Raw genomic sequence first — 22,557 nt, forward strand, 5'->3', positions numbered from 1 at the left:
TCCTTAGAGAAATGACCACACATGTCCCCAGGCCACCTTACTGCTAAAGGGTAGTGCTCCATTTTCAAGCCCCACCCCCACCATCTTCCACCATGTCTACCCCATTCCTGGACTCAAGCTGTCTGAAGCCAACTCAGGCTTCTCTCTGCACAGTCACTCATATTCCCAGACTGTCTGTCAAAGGGAAGGGTGGCCATTGACAGTTCAGCAATTAGAGAGGTCACTGTGCCAGCTATGTGTCACCCTATGCCATGAAGACCCATTATGAACTTACTGTGTCAGCTGCTCTTGCACCTTAAAAAATTCATATACCTGTGACCAACAAGTACCTGGCCAGGGCCCAGGGTGAGACATTTTTGGCTGCCCTCCTGCCGGAAAGGTACCGTGGTCAGCAACCTGGGCTCTGGAATCAGAGAACATGGTAACTGGGTGTGGAAGAGAACTCCAACCCCTCCAGAGTCTATTGTTTTATTTATAAAATGAGAGTATGAGGGTCTGTCTCATAATGCTTTATGAACATTAAATAAGATAATGTAGTGAAGTAATTGGCATATGCTATGTGCACAGAATCAGCAGTGGTTTTATTACCTGCCTCTTCATATCTCTGGACTGCAGGGTTGTTGTGGTGGTGGTTTTTTCTGTCTGTCTCTGTTCACTAGGAGTTTCTAGATATCTAACACACTTCACTGTCTGTACTGGTGCTGGCAGTAGACACTTTCTCTCTTTCCATTCAATAGGGAGTAGAGATGGAGGCGAAGTATCTTGGAGAAGTGTATCCAGAAACACCCTTGCATACTCTGCCACCCTCTCCTGACCCTGGTCAAAGTTATTCTGAAACCAAATATTCTTTATTATCCAGATGGTTCTCCACTTTAGTTGAATTCTGTGCATATAAAACTGGATAGTAAAATTTAATTGTAACCCAATAGGTTAGAATTTAGGAGCCAGTGATGGGTTAAGACCAGGAGTGTGTGACTGGCGTTCTCTGTGTTTTTAAAGCACTAGCATGTGGTTAGGGCCAGGAAAGTCTCTTCCTCAAATGCCTCCACTTGCCTCATGTGGACTCCAATGAACCAAAGCAGGGTGACCCTCTCGCTTCATACTTTCCACTGTGTGCATGCATCCCAGGCAGCTGAAAGGTTGGAAAACACGCCTTTTAACAATGGGGGCGGTCCTTTACCCTCAGAACACCAAGGAGAAACTTTCCACAGCAAAAATTGGTTGGAAACCAACCAAATAATAGTTTACATGAGACCACATAAGGTCCACAGACTCAGGCTAATGTAGGGATGGTAATGTTGATTTCTAGGCCCTAGTTTGACATGGGTTTAGAAAACCGCATTGAAGAGTTCCATCTTCATGGAGAGTTGGGATTCTGAACTAGCGAAATAACTAGGTATATAAAGTTATTTTCTAGGAAATATACTAACTGGGAAATAGAATAACTAGAAAAATAACTCTATATACCTATCCTGGTTGAATTCTTAGCTTATTCCCTCTGGTGCCTCCAGACAGAACATCACTCCCCTTGCTAGTAGTACTGTTTCCTCCTCTAGTACAGACAGGCAGACAGACAGACAGTCCTTTACTCAGATGTTTCCTACAATGATACTCTATGCCAGAGTCTCTGCCTGGTAGGAAGTCAGACCACAAAGTGAACCGCACAGCCTATACATGAGTAACACACTCGTGCACATAGACAGTGACCTACCTATCTGCTCACCACACGACTTCTCTGAACTAGGGACCTACATGCTCTTTTATGTCTTCAGTAGTCTGGTGTCTGGGTGCTAACTAAACTGATGATGAGGAAAGGTGAAAGACAGAGAAGAGTAGAAGGGGGAAGAGGGAAGATGAAGACTCCAAACAAGGCAATTGATAGCATTCTGAGATCGCTAGTGTCTTTATGCATGCATATATGATACATGTAGAAATATACACATGCATGCACACAGGTGTACACGTTGACAGAGACCACAGGTTCATGCCAGAGAGAATGTGGGGACATTGCCTGTAGTCTCTGCAAGAGCTACACGGTGTCTATCAGACAGAGGGGCAGGGAGAGCTCCTCTAAGAGAGAAATACCTGTTCTCTCATTCCAAAATTACACACACGCACACACACCTGCATCATCCAACAAGCAAGTGTGGAGAAACATGGGTGCTTATAAGTATGATTGTGAATGAGTGGTGTGTGCTGCCACAGCCTGCTGCATCCAGAGAGACCCCATGTGGACACTTCTTCCGACATCATTACCTACAACCCTGAGCAGAGGGCCTGTTTTCCTTGTGTGTAAACTGTACCTACCCCTGACTTGCATCTTATTTTCCATCACTGCTGCATTTGTACACTCTGTTTCCTCCTAACTCATAAGCAGACCTGAAGGACACCAGGAGTTCTGGGGCACAGGCTTGCAGCCAGAGGGAAACGTGAAGTCAGACAACCTGGGTTCTACTTCTGGCTCTGTGGCCATCAGCTGTGTGCCTAGCCACTCACTGGGATCCTCTGCCTTTTACTTTGCTCATCTGTAGAATGGGCTCACCCACTCAAAGGGCTCCAGGGAAGACAGATGGCTGAATGCATGAAAGGTACTTAAAGCTAAGTAGGGGTTTTAATGGCTGTCAACGTCTAACAATTGGCCCTCAAGATTCTTCTTTTGTCCTGTTTTCCTCACTTATCATCTTTCACCTCTCTTTGGTATTTATCTTGATAAGCCATTCCAAAGCCCTTTCAGAACAGAGTGCAATTTGAATTTCTGCATAAGGAAGATAGCGTGCTAGATAGTAAGTGGGATAATGTTTTCAGAAGATGGGGGTCCCTGATGGCAGTACGAGAGTGGGGTTTTATCATTCCCATTTCCACTTCCCTTCCTCATGGGTCACCTGTCTTTCCCAAGGAAGCATCAAGTGGTAAAATCCCTTATACATTTAAGGAGCACTGATTTGTTAGCAAAACCCTTTCTTCCGTGGCTTATTAAATCTAAATCCATGAACTGCCCACATTTATCTGGCCTCTTTGTTTGGTTGTATATACCCTGGGTTAGTTTAAATGAGAAGGGCTCCCATAAGCTCATGTATTTAGATGCCTGATCACCAGTTGGTGGCACTGTTAAGAAAGAATTAAGATATATGGCCTTGTTGGGGGAGGTGTGACAGCATGGGTAGGCTTAAAGGTTTCAAAAACCTGTGCCATTCCCAGGTAGAGCTCTCTGTTTTATAATTGTCGCTTCAAGATGTACTCTCAGCCAATGCTCTAGCACCATGCTTGCCTGCCTGCTGCCATGCTCTTCACTGTGATGGCTATGGACTCAGCCTCTGAACCTGTAACACCCGATAAACTCTTTCCTCTATAAGTTGCCTTGATCATGGTGTCCTATCACTCAATAGAAAACTACTTGTATAGTTTTTCTTGGAAGGGGGTCCTTTCTACTCATCCAATCCTGTAAGTGTTCTTGGAACCCCTGAGCCCCTAAAGTGCTACTGAAATGTGTACTCTGAGGTTCTGTGGCTTGACCCTATAACCACATTGGTGTTTATAAGCTGGGGGACCTCAGGCAAGATGTGCTATCTCCCATGGCCTCCCTTTTTTTTCACTTCTGAATCACGATGCTGGCTATGTTGGTCACCAGCACACTGTCCTACTGTAATACAAGCATATGGGAGTGGGCACTGATTCTTACCTCAAGGTCCCGTAGCACAGGGTGGTCTTCAATCCCTGGGAACAGCACCCGCATGGTATATGTTCTGTAGTCCAGAAAGGGAATCCCAGCTCCATCCAGGTCACTGGTAAGCTCATGGATATCTGTCTGCAACTCTGCAAAAGCTGGCACAAAGAGAAACCTGGTGAGGAAGAAGCCTGGGATGACAGCTCAGTTAGTAAATGCTTGACTTGCAAGAATGAGGAGCTGAGCTTGATCCCTACAGTTCATACACACACACACACACACACACACACACAAACACACGCATATAGTGTGTGTGTAGGTCTGTGTGTGTGTATGCATTCCCTGGGCATGGCGGTACACACTTGTGATCCTAGCATTGAGGCCATGGAAACAGGAACATCCTGGTGCTCACCAGCCAGCTAACCTACACCACTTGGAAAGATCCAGGCCAGTGAAAGATGGACAGCACCTGAAGAACAATAGCTGAGAATCCTGTGAGATGCTGGATGGGGCCAGCCTAAGTGTTACTCCTCAGAATAAGGACAGGAAGGATGCCCTCAGACCTGTGATAATATTGGGATCAAAAGAGGAAGGGCTCTGGTTTGTAAAACGTGTTGGGAAAGGAAATATAGAGGGACAGGACAGAATGGATAAGACAGAGAGATGAGCTTATGCCTAGTGCAGAACTTTGAACTGGTTTTCCTTATCAAAGTCAAGAACAATTTCTTCCAGTAAAAAAAGGGTTTGAACATCCAATTCTGGGTCATATAGTTCTCAGAAATCAAACAAAGCTTGGACAGAGGGACTGTCATTATAACCTATTTCTTCTGCATAGACATGAAGGGGTACTTTTGCCCTTCCTACCTAACCACTGTGTTATCTGGTGGTAGATTCTAATTTCATGTAGATACTGTCTGTAAGGGCAGCTCAGGCCTCCAGATGGATAGAGTCACAAGGACCCAGCTGGGTCCTAGGAAAATCTGGCACACAGTACAGCCCAGAGACAAAGCTGTCATACTCCATTCTGGGCACTGTGTCCCCTGAGGGCATCCTTTGTCACCTCAGAGGTGCAGCTGTCAATCCTGCTAAATTGTGGCATTCTCCTAGGTGCATGCCCACACATACCTCTGCATGCATACATGCATGCACATACATGCACACATTGACAGAAGTATTGGCACATACTGACAAAGAACAAGTCTTGGCTGCTGCCTAAAAAATATTTGTTTTCAATTTGTTTTTTTTTTTTTTAAACCTAAGACGAAGATAAACGTTGGTACTTCAAAAGGGATTCATAGGTCCAAAGTGACTCTAGGGACATCAAAAAGTGGGCCCAGTGCCCAGTGGGATACAGTGACATGTCAACATGACACAAGTACCCTGAACTACACACAGGATCCTGACTTGTCCTTCCTGATGACTATGGTAGAGCTAACATGAGATCTGTTGGTTTTCATGGGTCTTCATCGCAGGAGAGCCCCAAGGCTTGCTGGCAAGCATGGGGAGCTAAGCAGACCTAGACCCTGTACGTGTTCTGCTATGTGGATGCTGGAGTTCTTGTTATGACATCCTGTTAGGACATCTGAGACAGGTGTCCTACTGCTTCTACACACACTCCAATGCATGTGAGCAACTGTGTGTGTAAAAGGAGCCAGGGGGCCTCTTTGGTATGCACTGTCACCAAAGCCTTACAAACTTACACTGATGGTTGATCTTAATTGCTAGCTTGAGTGGATTGAGAAGTGCCTAAGTGATTAGTGAAGCACGTCTCTGAGTATGTCTGTAAGAGCATTTTTGGAAACAACTAGATAGAAGTTATCAATGGGTTGACTCATCCTTTGATGGATTTATAATATGATATTGCTGTAGGGAAGGAATTGATGTTTGGAAGGTAGGGCCTGGATCTTTTCTGTTTCTTCTCTTCTTTGCTTTCTGACAGCTACCAGTTGAGCATTTTACCATGCTCCCCTACTCCATGACGGATGCATCCTCTGAAACCATGAGAAGGGAAACTTATACTCCTTTAATTTGGTTCTGGTAGACTATTCGATCACAATAATATAAACAGACCAACACGCTTGTGCATGTCTGGAATAAAGAACACGTGTCTGTGTTTGTATGAGTCAGTGGAGAGGTATACTTGGGCAGGAGTGGGGTGCACACATGTGAGTGTGTGCCTGTATAAGACTGTGCAAGCATGTCAGTGAGGTTGCAGTGTGGAGGTGTGTGTTTGCACATGTGTGTGACAATACACTCAAAGCTCAGGTCTGGGCTGATGTCTTCTAAGTATGGGTGTGGGTAGCTTCCTGGCTGACAGTGAACTCTCTATATAAACCTTGTCCTGGGCCCAAGCTGCCTCATAAATATGCAGCAGCTGCCTTGGCATCCAGGAAAGTAGTCTGTCACCAGGCCTGCATGTCCTTTGCTGTAAGATGTCTCCTTCTGTCCCAGCAGCTTAACTGTCCCCAGCCAGAAGCTAGCTGAGGGTCTCCTGTGGGACTGTATGGCTTTCTGTCTGCTGAGCCTTCCTTCTCCAGGGAGCCAGGCGCCCCTCCCTTCCGTTGCCTTCTCCTGGTTGGGCTGCTTCACTGGCCAGGGGGAGAGGGAGGGAGTCAGGATTGATGTGTCTGCAGTTTCCTTGAAGTCACCATGCACCTCCAACATTCAAAGCCTCACGCCTGCCTCACATAAAAGAGATTCTAATCACTACACCTAATTAGAGGGAAGAGTACATTGCAGAGAAAAAAATTAAGCAGTGTAAATATAATAAAAGGCAGTAATTAACAGTCCCACAAGGCAGATGCCAGGATGACAGCTGAAGGATGCAGAGATGGGTTGGAACCTCGTCCCCATCAGAATTCCCCAGTGGGAATCTGCAGGATCCTGAGCCCAGGTACAGGGCTGGATTAACACTGGGTACATATTACCCACAGAGTAATAGCTCAGCTTTTTCTTCCTAGGGTGGCTTACAGAAGGATGTCCTGGGGTTATAGAAGTCTACTTGCTAAGCTGCCTACTTGGGTTTGACACTGCCGATCTCCCTTCATGGTGGCTTGTGTACATTTTTCAAATACAAGCTGTGAAACACACTTCTTTTGAAATCACAGATCAAGCCTACAGATTTCCCTGCCTGCTGGTGGACAAGAACTTAGGGATTGCTCACATGCATCATGTTGAGACAGACCCCCTCCCCCCATGTCTTCCCTAGAGGAGACTATGAACTCCCCTTGCCCCAAAGCCAGAGTGTTGAATCTGGACACAGTGCTTGATGTATAAATGATCCTAGTAACATATCTGGAAGGAGTAAGGAGTAAACCAATGTCAGGTGGCTAGACAGGGCTTTGAGCTGTGACCCTGGCTAAGTTCAGAGACTGGCAGAAAGGTTCTGTAGTTAGAATGCCCAGTCTGTGAGGCCACCACCCACTGTAGCTCAGTGTGCTGGGCTGTGAACAGGAGGCACACACACATATACACCTACCCCCTCGTACTCATACAAGTGCAGGCATGAATATAAGCAACCTTCAGCACTGGCTGCTGTCACCTAAATGTAAAATGAAAGGCACAAACACAAATGTGTACATTTACACACGTAACTACCCTCCACTGCAGCTCTGTCTGGGCTAAGGCACTTACATACACAAATGTAAGTATACACACACACACACACACACACACACATGACCTTCAGCATCTCCAAATGCTGCCCAGGCTGGTTGGTACAGTACAGGCACACATGTATATAACTGCATACGGTGACTTACATGTTCTTGAATGCATACATAACCTCTAATACTACCCACTGCTGCCCAGCCTGCATGCTCTCCTATGATAGGTGCATATGTGCACACACAGAGACTCCAGCACCAGCACCTGGATGCTCAGTACCTTCCTTGCACTCCAGAGCCACACGGGACTCAAGGTTGTCCATCTGCATCTGTAGCCTCTTCAGCGTGAGGTCACTTTCTCGGGACTTGCGTTTGTAGGCGATGAGTACGGCCACGATGAAGATGATGAGGAGGCCACCAGCCACCGCGATGCTGACGATGGCGGGCAGGCTGAGCGGGCTGTCTGGGGCGATGTATACCATCCCAGGGGAATACTCCATGCCACCCACCCGTGCCTGTGGACACAGAGAAGAGAGGGAAGGTAGCAGAGAAGGCTGAAGGAGAGCATGATTGCCAGTGAGGAGCCCTCCCTAACCGCTCCCCAGAGCATGGACAGTGGACACCGCTGCCCCTCAACTAGAAAACGTGCCCATCCTCTGAGTCAGGAAGACACTGATAAAGCTCCAGCTGACTTCCCTGAGAATCATCCTGCCATCTGATATAGAAATGATATCATGGACCAGATCTCTCTCTCTCTCTCTCTCTCTCTCTCTCTCTCTCTCTCTCTCTCTCTCTCCTAACACTACTTATCACTCTATTTAAAGTTTTCCTCTTGTTGCACTAGCCAGGACAGAGGGAGTGATAATACATAAGAAGCTGGCTCTTGGGGCAGGACAATGGACACAAGTCTGGGGGGAGCTGTGGGAAATCTCACAGTGGGCAGGAAGTGCTCTCAGAAGTCTCCAGTAGCCTAGATACAGTGAGCCACTCCCCATCCAGCACCCCTCATGCCTGTTCCACACACAAGGGGGTGCCAGCAGCCTCACCATCACTTTGTGCCTGCCGATGAGGTTGGGAGACTCGCAGAGCAGCTGCACATCTGACACTGTCACGATGCATGGTTTCTCCCCAACCAGCACGGTGTAGTTCAGCTTCACGTTGCCTCCGGCCACAGGTGGGATCAGGTTCTTGCCCTGAACAACAGGAAAGCCACCATCCCCAACCTTGAGTCAGAACCACAGATGCTGGTGGCTGCCATGGCCCGCCCACTACCCAACATCTCATCTTATGGATGGACCAGGAAAGAGGCTGCCATTAGCAAGAAGTTCAAAGAATTGGTATGTGTTAGATGTGGTATGCTACGAGTTTGGTCCCTAGTACTGTTAGGTAAGAGATAATGGGACCTTTAAGATGTGGACATGTGGAGTTTTATGACTTCCTGTCTGGTTCCCTTGTCACATGTGGTCCTGTTAGAAGGCCCTCATAAGAACCAGGAAGATTATTTGGTCTTTTGTTTTCCAGGACAATGAGACAAGTTAGCTTTTTTCTTTTATAAGTAGCCAGCATCATGTGTTTTGTGACAATAACATAAAGCAAGTTAATGCATTACATATACTAGTACCCTCTCATCCTCCCAGTAAAAAAAATCAATAATCGATAACTGAAATGCCGTGAAAAACTTATCTGGAATACCTTTAGGATAATGGGGGTGCCAGGCTTGAGCTCCAGGATTCCCGAGGGACTGAAAGCCTCAAACACAGGATTAGGATAATAGGTGAAGTTGGTCTTGTTGAGAATTAGCAGAGACTGGACATTGTCCAGGATGAAACCAAATTCTTCAGGCCTCTCAGTGAGATCTGACTGGTGGTCGGGACCCAGGGCAAGGGCTGGAGCCTGGCAGGTCATCTCGGTAGCATTTAGGACCTCACAGATCTGTGGGAGTCAGAGGAGCGAACAGTGAGCAGCGTCTCCACACCAGGACTCCTGGTGTGCAGTTGGTATTACATCAAGATGATATGGGAAGATTATGAAGGAGGCAGCCAGGACCATACTCTTAGCTACTTACAGACTGCACCTAGTGGCTGTCTCCTAGCTATGGCTTTGCTCAATGTGAACATGGTGATGAATAGTACGTCTGTGTAGGAACAGTGGGGTGGAATGGAAATTATTGGTCTTTCAGGCCTATAGCCCAAAAGCTGTAACTATGGCCATGCTAACTTCCCATCCCACCATCCCAGGTCACGGAGGTTTCCCATGACATGAGTCATATATGTAGGCAAGGGCCTGCCAGGGGACTCACGTTGATGTGTTCTTTTCCTCCATGCTTGGCACGGATCTGTGGGTTCTGTATGAGGTCCAGGTGAGTTCCCCAGACAGCAATAGGTGTGTTCCCACTGCCCAAAAACAAAGAAAGGAGTGTGTGAGCTGCAGGCCTAGGAGATAGAGTGGCCGTGACAACAGTGGTCATCAGCATGAGACAACAAGGATGAGGAAGCATAATTGTGTCCTTGGAGACAAGGATGAGCAGCTAAGTGCAATAACAAGGAAAAGAATCTCAGAAGGTCAGACGGAGGACAGTGGTGACCAGATGTCTGCATTGTCCCTTGCTGATCTGTTTGTAACATGTATATCTCACAGAGGCCCCGGTGACAGCATGGTCTCTTAGTTCTCTAAGGCTCCCAAACTTGAGCCGGCTGTTTCAGCCTAGAGTCTCCTCCCCTATCCCTCACCAACCACTCTTGGTCTTGTTCTCAATGGTCCCCGGCAGACCAAGCACCATGTTTTCCATGGCAACCAAGCTACAGATTTCCTCCTTAGTAGCTTCAGTCCAGCTGAGACCTGTGACAACCATGGCCCAGGACCTTTTCTAAGAGTACAGGTGTGACATGTTCTAAGACTCAATGAGGTCTGGAGTGGCACAAGACACGGGTGAGGAGGACTCAAGTGATTTAGCTCAGTGTGGCCTTTCAAAGGATGTTATGCTCTATATCCAGGAAGAAGCTTGTGGAGAGGGTGGGCAGCCCTGTGTTTGACTGTGTCCTCCTGGGACTAGAGTAAGCAATGGACTGATTGCTGGTCAATGGAGTCACTGACAAGCATCCTGCTGTGGAAGGCAAGGCATCATAGGTAAATCACGTCTAACCACAGTAGCTAAGATTCTTTGTCAGCTGGACTCACATGGGTTTCTGGGCATCTATCTACTTTAAAGTTCTCACGACTTCTCTTTCTCATTGAGTGTGTCTTGCATGCACTCATGTGCTCACATGCACACATACACCTCAAGCTGTGCCTGCAGGATTCTTTCTACAGATGAGTTTCTGGTATCTAGCCTCCAAGTCCCCAGCCTTCCCAACCACTAATTCTACATTCAGTTTCAAATAAACTCATCATTGTCCCCAAACAACCCAGACACATATAGGATGCTCAAATGTACACATTGTGCAGAGTCCCGTTCATCCTCAGATTTCTTTAACCTATGCTAAAATGCTGGCAGTCCAGAATGTGTATCCAACCTCCCTTGTGGCATGAGTGTGACTTGGGACACTGATGAGTGCCAGGAAGATGACACCTTCATTTCTGTGACAATATGAAGGGAAACGGAACTCAACAAGGCCATGAATGTCCCAGAGCATCTTCAGTGAGACACAAAGGGCTATGTCACCTTCCTGAATCACCAGGCTCTGAGGCCAAGGCCTGGCACGGCTCTCACAGCCTGTTTCCCGTTCAGACTTTAGCTAAGGACAGCCAATGGCCTTTCTCATCTCACCAGCCAGGCTGTTTCTCTCTGGTCTTCAAGCAGAGGGTGTCCAACTATTTCTGTGAAGGGCCAGGCAGGAAATATTTCAGGCTCCACAGGCCATATGGTCTCTGTCACAATTACTCAACTCTGTGCAATCACGAGCAAGTAACTGTAGACAATACAACCAGTGAGCAGAGCCATGTGCCAATAAAATTTTATTTACAAAAATTCAGGCATCCAGTCAGATCTGGCCCTTGGGTCCCTGGTCTAAGTTTTGCCCCTGGCGAGGGCTTGCCCCAGCCTTAGCCAGAGCAGAGCACTTCTTTATTCTATCTTCATTAATTTCCCCAGTCCCAGGCCCCTTCTGGCTGGAGCTGAATGTGGAGGACACTGAGCAGGGAGCAGGTTGGGAGTAAGGTGCTGCTAAGGTCATCTGTTGGGTAAACAGCACGGACTGTATCTGTTCCTTCCCACCCCAAGTCTTCACTGTGTCCCCCATGCACTCCAGAACAGCAGCTTTCCAATGATCTCAAGGGGTTCTCAGAAGGGACAGCCTCCATGGAACCCTCTCATCCTGATAATGTCCTCCTGGCATAGAAAAGTGGCCACAGTCAAATGCCTGCAGGTCCATCTCTGATGGGAGGTACTATACTTTATACTCTAGGAGAATCCTCCTAAAGAAAGAGGTCCAAGAAAGATCCATGGCTTGCCCCAGTAGACTACTGAAGTGCCTGAATCCCTATCTGGGTTCTTCCTATAGCAGCATTGTGTGCCCTCTTCCACCTCCTTTGTCATTTTGCTTAGTGCATTTGTGTTGGGTGATGGGGAAGCAGCAAGAAATGAGGACCAGGCCCTCCCTGAATGAGTCTGGTATATGGGAGAAACAAAGGGAGGCAGACAACAGGGCTGATGGGAAGAAGGCTGGTGAGAGAGAGAGGCCTCAGTCTTCCAAGTCACTGGGGTGATAGGCTCTTGTCACCAAGCTTGGTTTCCCTTGGGGTTTTGATGTCTGAGAAAGCGAAACGGAGGGCCAGATGAAGGGAGAAGGTTGTGGGGAATGGGTCCTCCTACCTGACAATGCTCCATTCTGGTTCAATCCGCACGATGGTGGGGTCCTCCACGTACTGAAAGACCAGGTCCTGGCGGATCCTGGCCCTGTCCACCTGCACAGTCACCTTCATGTCCAGCACCTCCTCTGAGGATGTAGTGTTACAGATAATGTAGGATGGAGAGCGCCTGCAAGGGAGGGTAGAGCATGGTACTAAGCCAGGTACTAAGCCTAGCAGTGGTCCCAGGTCAACCCCTTTCTTGGTGCATCTGGTTTCTCAGAAGTAAGGGTGAGCACTGTCACAGATAGAGAGTCCACAAGCCAGAGACAAAGACCTTTTAAAAGGCTCCTCTGAGCCTGCCTTTCAAAGAGGTCTACACTTTGGGCTCTCCTTACTCCTAACCCTGGCCCCAATTTTCACAAGTATCTAGCTACATAAGTCTGGTAATGCCCTTTCCTCCCTGTCTCATTCCTTCCCTGCAGTGAGAATCCTGTGAAGTGGGTTTGGCAGGAATCAGCTCCTTGCCAACTGCTCCCTGTGACTCTGAGTCCTGAGACCTGGCTTATAGCTCTCAAGGCTGCAACTGAGCTTGCTGCACTGGGTTCCAGCTCTCCCTATGCCCTGTGAGAGTCTCACCCTTCTGTCGTTGCTTTGAGCAAAGTCATCCTCAACACTCTCAAAAGAATCCAAATATTGGCTTCTTGGCTAGCAGCAATGCAAGGTGCAGGCTGGTCTGACTTTGGATCTGACATAGTTCTTGTAGGAACACACCTATCTCTGGGAGCTTTGGCTCTGATTGGTTACATTTTCCAATGCATTCCTTGAATGGGCTCCCTGTGGCTTCTACTCTGGCTTCTGGCTAGGTAAAGTGTGTATTCCTTTTGGGCTGAAGAGCCCAGTTGGGCAGAAGGCCTTTTGCCCTTGTTGGCTCAGCCTCAGGCTTCTGGGACAACCTGCTCAGGGCTGACTGAGGTGGTCCTAGGCAGCTTCCAGCAGGAGAGGTTCTGGACCTAAAGAGGCTTTTGGTTCTAAGTTGGATGCTCAGTGGTACCCCATTCTCTGCAAAGGATACTAGGGTACCAGGCTGAACTGTGGGCAGGAGCACAACACCTCTCCCACCTTCCAGGAAATGCAGCAATTGGCTACTGTCCTCAAACAAAGGCAGGAAGAGTGCCAGCTTTTAGTCATCTTGGATGAGGGCCAGTTCTTATCCACCTCAGTGGGACCCCACATTTCCCTCCCAGGGGGCTTTACCTGTCTGGCCCCTCTCATGGGCCCATGGGTTACCTGTGGAAGAGGCAGGGCTGGCTCCCGAACATCACCACCACATTGCTGCCTGCATTCAAGTTGGTACCTGTGATGGTAACCTGCGTCCCCCCAGACATGGGTCCTCGGTTGGGCTTCAGATCTGCGAGGGTCAGAGTCTGTGTAGAAAAGAAGAGGACTGAGGCATGCTGGGATAGGTGGAGGCTGGGATGGGCCCTGGGCAGTGCCTCACGCCCTACTGAAGAGCTGCCCTCTAGAATCCACTCATGAGGCCTCTGCAAGGCATTTTATATTCTTCTGTGACAAGTGCTTTCATCTCTACAAGAATAATAGTAGTCATGATAGCTTCTGTGTACTGAGGGTTTTTTTTGTTTGTTTGTTTTTAGTGACAGGTTTTATCTATAGTGAGAGAGACACATATATATCTATGATTACTCAGTCAATGGTTTTCTTAAAAATGACTACCATTACCTATTTCATAGATGAGGTTCAGAGAGGTTCACTAAGTTCTCCAAGGTCACCTAGCTAAAAAGTACTGTAACTGAGACCTGACTCCACAGCTCTGATCTCCAGCCACCTCGCCAGTAAACAGCCTCCTGGTGCCTGCAAAGGGGGCCTGCCATGGCCAAAGGTCTCCAGAGCACCCTCCAGGGGCCAGAGCCTGGGATTTGTGAGGACTGTGCCCAGGGAAGCTCCCAGGCCTGCCAAGCCCCCTGCCCTGACTGGAGGTGAGGAGCGGGCGGAGGTGGGGGCAGGGAGCACAGCCCTAGAAGTCGAGGGATTTGGAGTTGCAGTTTGTTCTTTCATTAGCATTTTAATGGAAAAACTTTCCCGGTCCCAGGTGAGAAGCCTGTATCTGCATTTAAATGAAGACTTCTCTTTCCTTTCCCCAGCCCCAGCCCACTAACAAAACTGTACTGAACCTGAACCCACTGAGTTCACAGGGCTATGGTTGCCCTCCTGCTAGAAGCCTCCTTTGGGGACCAGCAAACGGAACCAACTGCCCTGTGCCCAGATCCCAGACTGGGGACACTGGTGGCATTCACCTGGACACACTCGTTGACCTTGGCTCTAATGTTCCTCAGCTAGGTGTGAAATCTTTGCCTTGTGGCTTGAACACCCAAGGACAAGGGACTTTTGGTATCATGGTGTGGGCAAGATATTCAACTTCTCTTGTCACATAATTGGGATCTGAGCCCCAAAATGGTTATCACCAGGACCCATGACAGTTTTCTTGTTCCTTAAACGACAGTAATCAGCTATTTCCAAAGGGTGGCTTTGCCCCACTACTGCTGTCCCTAGAGAGAAAACACTGGGTCTGTCAGCTGGGGTTCTGCGCCCCTGGGCTATGGGGAGCTCTCAAATCAAATGCTGGAAAGGACGGCTGCTTGCTATTAGCCTCATTGCTTGTGGTGTTGATGCAGGGACTGGCTGGAAGGGGTCTGCTCCGGGTGGGAGAGGGTGTTATGGAAACATGTTTTAGACTTGTGAGAAACTATTAATTATTCAAGTCATGCTTCATAAATATTTCACAGTGGGTTTGCACGGGAAATCAAAGTCTGAATTATTTGCCAGCTTTTCACTTGGCTCCGTGAAGGAACAGACTAGAAGGGAGAGGGAGAAGGAGCATTCCCAGCATGGAGACCTCCTGGGACAGAGCTGGTGATGGGCCAGGCGTGTTGATCTGGGCCTTTTGTAGCCTTGACATTCCAGGGACTAACCCACACATCAGAGCCTGGTTTGATTTGTGGAGAGAAACTGAGGGGAACCCAAGTTTGTCCCTGAAGTAGGTAGAAAGCCTGTGAGAGCCCTGAATGAAATACTGTAAAATTAGTAGGGGAGAAAAACCCATTAGCAAAGAGGAGGACTGGAAACACAGACAACTGGTGTGTGTGTGTTTCTCTCTGTGTGGCTGTCTGTCTGTCTGTCTGTGTCTCTGTGTCTGTGTCTGTCTGTCTGTCTCTCTGTCTCTCTGTGTGTGTGTGTGTATGTGTGTGTGTGTGTGTCCTGAACTGTGGAGCCACCAGTATGCTCAGAGACTCACAGAGGCACCAGTGTCTGTAGATGACCCACAGGTCATTATAATACCAAAACTCTGTCCCCCATCTGTGGAGATTTGAGCCCCTGAGATCCAGGAAACTAGGTGGAGAACTCAAGGTAACAGAGCAGGTGTGAGAAAGCCCAAACTACCCCCAAAGCCTGTGAAATGAGACATAAAAGTCCCACTGTGGACTCTGGGCTAGGCTTGTAAACTTCCTCCTTGTCCCAGACAGCTTCTGCCCTTGGAACTGTATCATTCTCTAATAAACGTCCCTGCTTCTGCAGCTGTTCACATCTGTCCAGTTCTTGGTTCCAGGACACAAGAATCTGAAAATCCCTGTGGATGACTGCTATCATCCCCTCGCCTTGGCACCAGGAAGGTCTCAGCAGCCCTCCGAGCTCTAGGAGTCCCCAGAGGAGCTTGAAGAAACCTATGCCAAGAGCCCTTAGGAGAGGGCTTTCTAAGTGGTATCTCACAAGCCACCTAACTGAGGGGACAGCAATGAGGTCTCAAGGCCACTCAGAAGCATGAGTGGAAGGTGAAGCTGTCTTTTCCCTTGACTATACAGGACTCTCAGGGACCCCAGCTTTTCATTCTCACTGGGAAACACCTAGCTTCCAAGATTTCATCCCTAAGTAAATATGGAGTACTGGAAGGGGCTGGGGTCCATCACATTCTTCCTCCATGAATGTCTACCCTAGAGGATGTGTGGCATTAGGCCATTTCCTTAGAAGGTCCCTTCAACTATGAAAGTGACATTGTGCTTGCCTTGTAGCAGCTACCGTTCATGATTCCGTGTGGCGTCTCTCCTCCTCTTCACATCTCTTTTCCCTCCTCACTCCTGTCTTTTGGGATGAGTCCACAGGGTCAATTTTATGCTAAGGAAAGTACCTGCCAGGCAAGCGCCACATGGAAGCCAGAGTTCAACCTGGACACACGCTGCCTTTCCATTGCTTCTTTGAAACTTTGTCTAAGTACCCTGATTCAAGGACAACTTGCTCCATGGTGGACACAATACCTGGGTTTTCTTGAGTAAGGAAATCCTGTCAAGCTGCTAAAAGGTTGTCAGTAGAAGAGGAGGAAAAAGAACGAGGAGGGAGGAAGGGGCAAAGGAGGGACGGTTTCTAATGTCAGCCATGTGGGCTCTTTAGTAGCTTGAAAATGGAAAATGGGAGGATCTAGGCCAGGAGACTTTACCCTCTTCCTCTAGCTGCCAGCCAGGCAGCTTTGCAGCTCTGCAAGGTTCCAGAGGGAACTTGAGTAATATTCAGTGGTTGGGGTAAGGCTTGGTTGGTGAGATTATGGGAAGGATACTGGTGAGTGGAGGGATGGGAGGTGGGGACCAGGGAGTGAATAGGGGAAATGGAAGGGGCCTGCAATTAAGTACCAGAGAGGTGAGAAAGGGGTTAAGAACGTTATGAGAGGGTGGTGGGTAAGCAAGAAAAGATGAGAGGCTGCTCATGATAGGATAAGGTTAAGTGGGGATAGTGGTGGGGAGCCAGGCCAGACAGAGGAGTGAGGGTGGCTAATACAGGGAATGACACCACATGGGATGGAGACTGTATGATCTTTACCATACTGTGTGAGAGATACAAGTATCATTTTCACTGTCCAAATAAAGAAACTGAGGCACAGAAAAGCAAATCAGCTTGTCTGAGTTCTCCCAATTGAAAAGTGACTGAGTTTAGGCAAAGTTCCTAGGAGTCACCCTGCCCCTTGCCACACAGAAGACGCTGGGACCCAAGGGCCAAAGCAGCTTTCTTGCAGCCCTATAAGGAGGCACAAAAGCTAAATCTAGATCTTTGAGACATCAAGACTCTACTCCGACCCTGTTCACATGGGGCTCCCATGAATGTAGGTGGTGGGGTGGAGGAGGCTCTGCCCTGCGATGATGGCCATACCATTTCTGTGGCCTGCACCCAGAAAGGCCTTTGACATCCAGGACTCACCATGAAGTAATAGAGCTGCGAAGAGCGGGCCATGAACTCAGGCCGACACACAGCCACACAGATCTCCACAAAGCCTGCGTGTTGGCTAGGCTTGGCCTCGCCCATCTCACACACGATCCTACAGAAACAAAGGAGATAACTCATGAGCCACAGGGCTTCCAGCCATGGCTTATGCTCACAGCAGGGCCCAGAGACAGAAGCTGGCTTGCATGAGCTCAACAAGTGAGCACATCAACAAGTAAGCATATACATGATTATATGCAAGTTTATCTATTTGTATATGTAAATATATTTCAAAGACAAATGTAAAACATAGCATACACACTGTTCTAAATACCAGTTTATATTTAACAACTTTCTCTGGTGATTCCACCTAGGCTCTGCATATGTAACTCTACTAACCGCTTTGTAATATTACATACATGTTTAAGCCACCATGTATGTCATAGTCGTCCTATTGATGGGTGTGTAAACATTCTGATTTTTCTCCTGCTTAAAAAAAAAAAAACCCAGCCAAATATGCCAAGATACACATACCCGAGAATCACGTGTTTCTTAGAATAGACTTAACAGGAGGGAATACACAGGATTAAATGGTTTATTCACATAGGGCCCAATGGCGTTTCCCCCAAAGTTGTACCAATTTGCATTTGTGTCAGTGGTCCATTGTTTTAGTTAAGACTAAGTGGTCAAAATCTTTTGAAAGAATTTTTTTCCAATATACTATAGAAAAGATCTTACTTTAAGCCCAGTGATTATGATAGAGAATGCACATGATTGTGTGTACTTTTTAAAATTGTCTTCCTTTGACTTTTCTACGAAAGCCCTGTCTCTAGTGTGCTGACCAACTGTCTTTTGTGAAAACTTAACTCAGCATAGTCATTCTTATTTGTTGTAAATGCGGCAGTTATTTTCCTCCCGACTCTCAACTTCTTATCTGGTTTTTAACTTGGTTTTCAGTATGTTTTGCTACATTAGCATTCGAAAGTGTCTAGCTGGCAGAACAGACTAAGTTTTTACTTTTTGGTTTCTAGGTTTTCGTCCTGTAGAGTTTTTTTGCTTGGTCCTTAGGTTTTAGTGCTGTTCTGCTCTGTGTTCTGTTTGTTTTGTTGTTGCTGCTGTTTTTTTCTATTTATTTATTTATTTATTTATTTATTTATTTATTTATTTATTGTGCTGGGGATAAAATCCAGGACCTTGCGCATGTCACACAAGCCCCTGTCACTGAGCCATATGCCCAACACTGTTGTTTCTGTGTTATGTTTCTCAGAAAGAACTGCGGAGGAAATGTCTTTTGTGTGTATGTGTGTGTGTGTGTGTGTGTGTATGTGTGTGTGTCTGTACAGACAGCATAATAAAATAAAAAATAAATATTTAGTGTGGGGGGAAAAGGAAAAAAAAAGGACTAGCTTCTCTTGCGTAAAATTAATTAGAGGCTGTACTCTGCTTGGTCTCCTCTATGCGCATGTGATACCTTGAATGTGTGCCTGTCTGCTGTCTGTATTTGTCTGAGGTGGTAGATAAACTATAAAGCCATAACTGGCAAGATCCCAGCTTTACAATGGTATGAAAGGGAAGTTAAGTCTGCAGACTCTGTCTACAATCTTACACGTTAACTTTTGTCTAGAATCTTGTACTTTGAATTTTGATCTTTTCTTGAGCTAGCCATGTGTTCTATGATACTCTCTGTGACACTGGCCAGTGGCAGAAAGCTTCAGGTTCCTGTGAACTGGGGTATATAGGAAGAAACAATATTGGTAACTGGTTAGGAATATACAACACATTTTGATCTCATGCTGTTTTCAACTTATGAAAGGTTTATCAAGACACAATGCCGAGGGCTAAGAATGCAGCTCAGAAGTAAACACTTGCTTAGCCTGCACACAGCCCTGGATTCAGCCCACACCCTATCCAATAGAGATGTAAAGTTGAGGAATATCTGTATAATAACCTTTTGAACTGATGAATTCTCCATATTTTATCATTGCTTCTAAATTTTTCCCATTATAAATAAAACTGAGATAAGCATTCTTAAGTGTGGCTTTTTTCGGAATGTTCTAGAAGCATTGACTAACGACTATGGAGTGTATTAGCTAAACCAGTGGTTCTCAACCTGTGGGTCACAACCCTTTTGGGGTTCAAATGATCATTTTCTAGGGGCCTCCTAAGACTATCAGAAAACAGGTATTTACATTTATTATGATTCATAACAGTAGCAAAATTACAGTTATGAAGTAGCAACGAAAATAATTTTATGGTTAGGGGGTCACAACATGAGGAATTGTATTAAAGGGTCATGGGAAGATTGAGAACCACCGTGATAGATTAAAGACAGTGGGGGATGGAGTGTGATACTGGAAATTGAACAAGGAGTCAAAGGTCCCTACCACTGAGTTATATCTCCAGCTTCCTTTTTCTGATCTTTCTCTTTCTTGATTTTGGGACAGTCTCATTAAGCTGCCTAAGGCAATAGGGAGCTTCCAGCTGTGACTTTAAATCCTTGTATCCAAATACCTTCTTAAAAGTTTGTCCCAGTTTCCCTTCCACCACAAGTAAGCAAGCCAGTTGCATCTGGCGTGTCCTTTTATTTTTGGTTTTGTTTTTATTGAGATAGCATCTCTGTCTACAGTCAAACACTATTGAGGATGACCTTGAACTTCTGACCTTCCTGTCTGTGCCCATCTAGTTGGGAGATTGCACCTGTTTGGTTCAGTGCTGGGGATTGAAGTTAGGGCTTCCTGCAAGCTAGGCAAGCACTCTACCCAATGAGCTCAATCTTTGGCCTCTTGAGCATTAACTTTTAAAAGGTGTTCTCTGTTGCTTTCATTTGCATGTCATCGCTCTTAGGAGTTTTTGGTTCTTTCTGCATCTCCTGCGTTATACATTCTTGCTCTTTGCTCTTTCGTGATAACTGTCTTTTATTTATAAAGCTTCTTTCTCTCTTAAGAAGAAGGTATCTATTAACTGTGGCGGGTGCAGCCGTATCCCCAGCTTTCGTTCACTTTTATTTTTCTTACACCGATTTCTGCTGTATACATTTTTAAGTTGAATGCACTCAAAAACCTCTCATCTTTTCCTTATGATTTACTTTTCTGCTCATGCCTCCCGTTCATGAAAGCAAATGAATTCACACCTGCATTCTAATCTTTCCATTTCACTTTTGTATCCCTAACTCTTTAATCTACCTGAAATTTATTTGGGTGTTTAATGTGAACTCGGGATCTGACATTACTCTTTTCCTGGTATTAACCAGCGCCATTTACTGAAGGATCTCGCCTTTCCTTGTTGATTTGAACTGTCACCTTCATCACACACTGAATTCTTACATGTCAGGATTCTTGCCCTGAGCATCCTATCTCACTCCGTGGATCTAACTGATATCGCAACACTTTAATCATCTGGCTTTATAATAACATTGTTGATGCCGGGTCCACGGTGGGGGGAGGGGATGTCAAGCTTTCCCCACACCATGCTGTATCAGCAACTGTTGGCTTTGCTTTGATTTCAGGAAATTGTAGGAGCCACCGATAGATGTTTGGGTCACTGAGTGATGGTAGCTGAGAGGGATGGTTCCAAGTCGGAGTGAATCCATTAGTATCCCACCTGCTACCGGTGCCATGGAGATTTCCTGATGGCCATCAGGAGGAATGGCATATGCTGCACCTATGTGGTTCTGCATCACTGAGTCTAGCAAGCACAATTTCAGGGCACTGCCAGACCCGAGGAGGCTGTGCCAGCAGCCCTCATCTAATGCTCACAGGATGGACGATAGGTGACCGTGAGGTGAGGCAGGCTGGAAAAGAGCTTCTGCTGTGATGCCAAGCATTGTGTGATTGTGTTTGCTGGTCTGGAAAGTAGTGTTTACTCATTTACCAGATGTGGCTCACCGCATCTCCCCCACTAGGCGGGTTAGGGGTCAAGGTCGTCTGTTGAATGACCTTTCGCCAAGAGAAAATTTAGCCAGAGAGTACACAGGCCTGGGAGAAGGTACCGGATTTCATTTTCAGCCTCCACAGAGGACAGCCCAGGGCTTGCTTCCCATGGGAAAGCTCGTGGAGAGTTAGAGACAATAGAGAGAATTGAATTCACACTCCCCGGCAGACTTTAATTTTGCTCTTTCTCACCTCTCCGTACCCCACGAGGCCAGCAGCCATGTTCCTCCCTCTCCCTGCTATTTCCATCCTTGACTACAGCTCCCAAGTATGGCATCTCAGTATCTCAATAATACTAAAGGCAGAGAGATGACCCCATAGACACCCAAAAATGTTGTGTTAGATTTAGGGGCCATCCCCAGGATATCTCATTATGTATATGAAAATACTTTACGTATGAAAAACCACTCTATGTATGAAAAAGAATCCTCACTCCAAAATACTTCAGGTCCCAAGTATTGTGATAAGGGGCATCTCAAGCCTGTGGGTCATCTTTTCCCTCCCTCTTGGGTTGCCTCCATCTCCCAGGTAGCTCTCACTTACTGTTCAGCCGGGATGTAGCCATCCACCAAGGGGCTGCATTCCACACCAGCCACTTTCACGTGTGATGCAATGTCACGGAATTCCAGGCCCAAGTTCTCCCCTCTGATGGTGACCTTGGTGCCCCCTTCTCGAGGGCCCGTCACTGGGATGATCTGCAGGGAGAAGAAGGAGTGATTCTTCAGGCCCCATGAAGCATCACCATCCACTTGCTGAAGAGGCCAGAATGGGTGTGGCTCTTTTGCATCTGTGTGTGGTTCCTCCAACAGGTCCAGAAAATGTGTGGCTAACAGTGGGTGTTATCCTTGGGTAAAGAATCTGTATTTCTCTGTGGCCCTGAGAGCCATGATCAAAGCCCCTGGTCTATCATCCCATCTCATGGAAGAAGAGAATATAACTGCAGTGTTACTAAATACGCCAGAGAAAATCAGGAGATACTTCTGGCATAAAATGTAATTCTCTTGCCCACCCAGATTCATATGTATTAAGGACCATCCCACCCAGTTTCAAGATGAACTGTCCAGTCTCTGTGTTATTTCTTCTCACTGAAAATCTCAAGGCACCTTTTTACATCTCCTTCTTTACAATCACTATTCAGGTTGAGTTCCCCACCCTTCACAGCCCTTCCTCCTCTCTTGAACTTCAGCTTCCTAAAGCAAGCATCTCTCCAGTATCCCCTGCATGCCTTATCAATGGCAGCAGGCTGTTGCCGCCAAGCCACCCTACTGGTCTCTCTTCGAACATCTGGCATACCATTTACCTTCCTTGTTCC

General features: G+C 46.9%; 1 protein-coding gene across 2 annotated transcripts in view; it reads right to left on the bottom strand.

Moving 5' to 3' along the window:
• Nucleotides 1-22,557, bottom strand: part of Plxna4 (plexin A4) — a 452,006-nt gene that overhangs the window by 44,760 nt on the left and 384,689 nt on the right. For both annotated transcript variants that reach the window (XM_021164546.2, XM_029478188.1), the window contains 9 exons: nt 21,789-21,940; nt 17,314-17,431; nt 13,345-13,481; nt 12,080-12,244; nt 9,569-9,662; nt 8,962-9,201; nt 8,316-8,462; nt 7,550-7,784; nt 3,680-3,822 (listed from right to left, as the gene is read on the bottom strand). In XM_021164546.2, coding sequence (XP_021020205.1) covers nt 3,680-3,822; nt 7,550-7,784; nt 8,316-8,462; nt 8,962-9,201; nt 9,569-9,662; nt 12,080-12,244; nt 13,345-13,481; nt 17,314-17,431; nt 21,789-21,940 — 1,431 coding nt within the window. The remainder of the gene's footprint in view (nt 1-3,679; nt 3,823-7,549; nt 7,785-8,315; nt 8,463-8,961; nt 9,202-9,568; nt 9,663-12,079; nt 12,245-13,344; nt 13,482-17,313; nt 17,432-21,788; nt 21,941-22,557) is intronic.

The sequence above is a fragment of the Mus caroli genome, chromosome 6, assembly GCF_900094665.2.
Source record: "Mus caroli chromosome 6, CAROLI_EIJ_v1.1, whole genome shotgun sequence".
NCBI classification, from domain to species: Eukaryota; Metazoa; Chordata; class Mammalia; order Rodentia; family Muridae; genus Mus; species Mus caroli.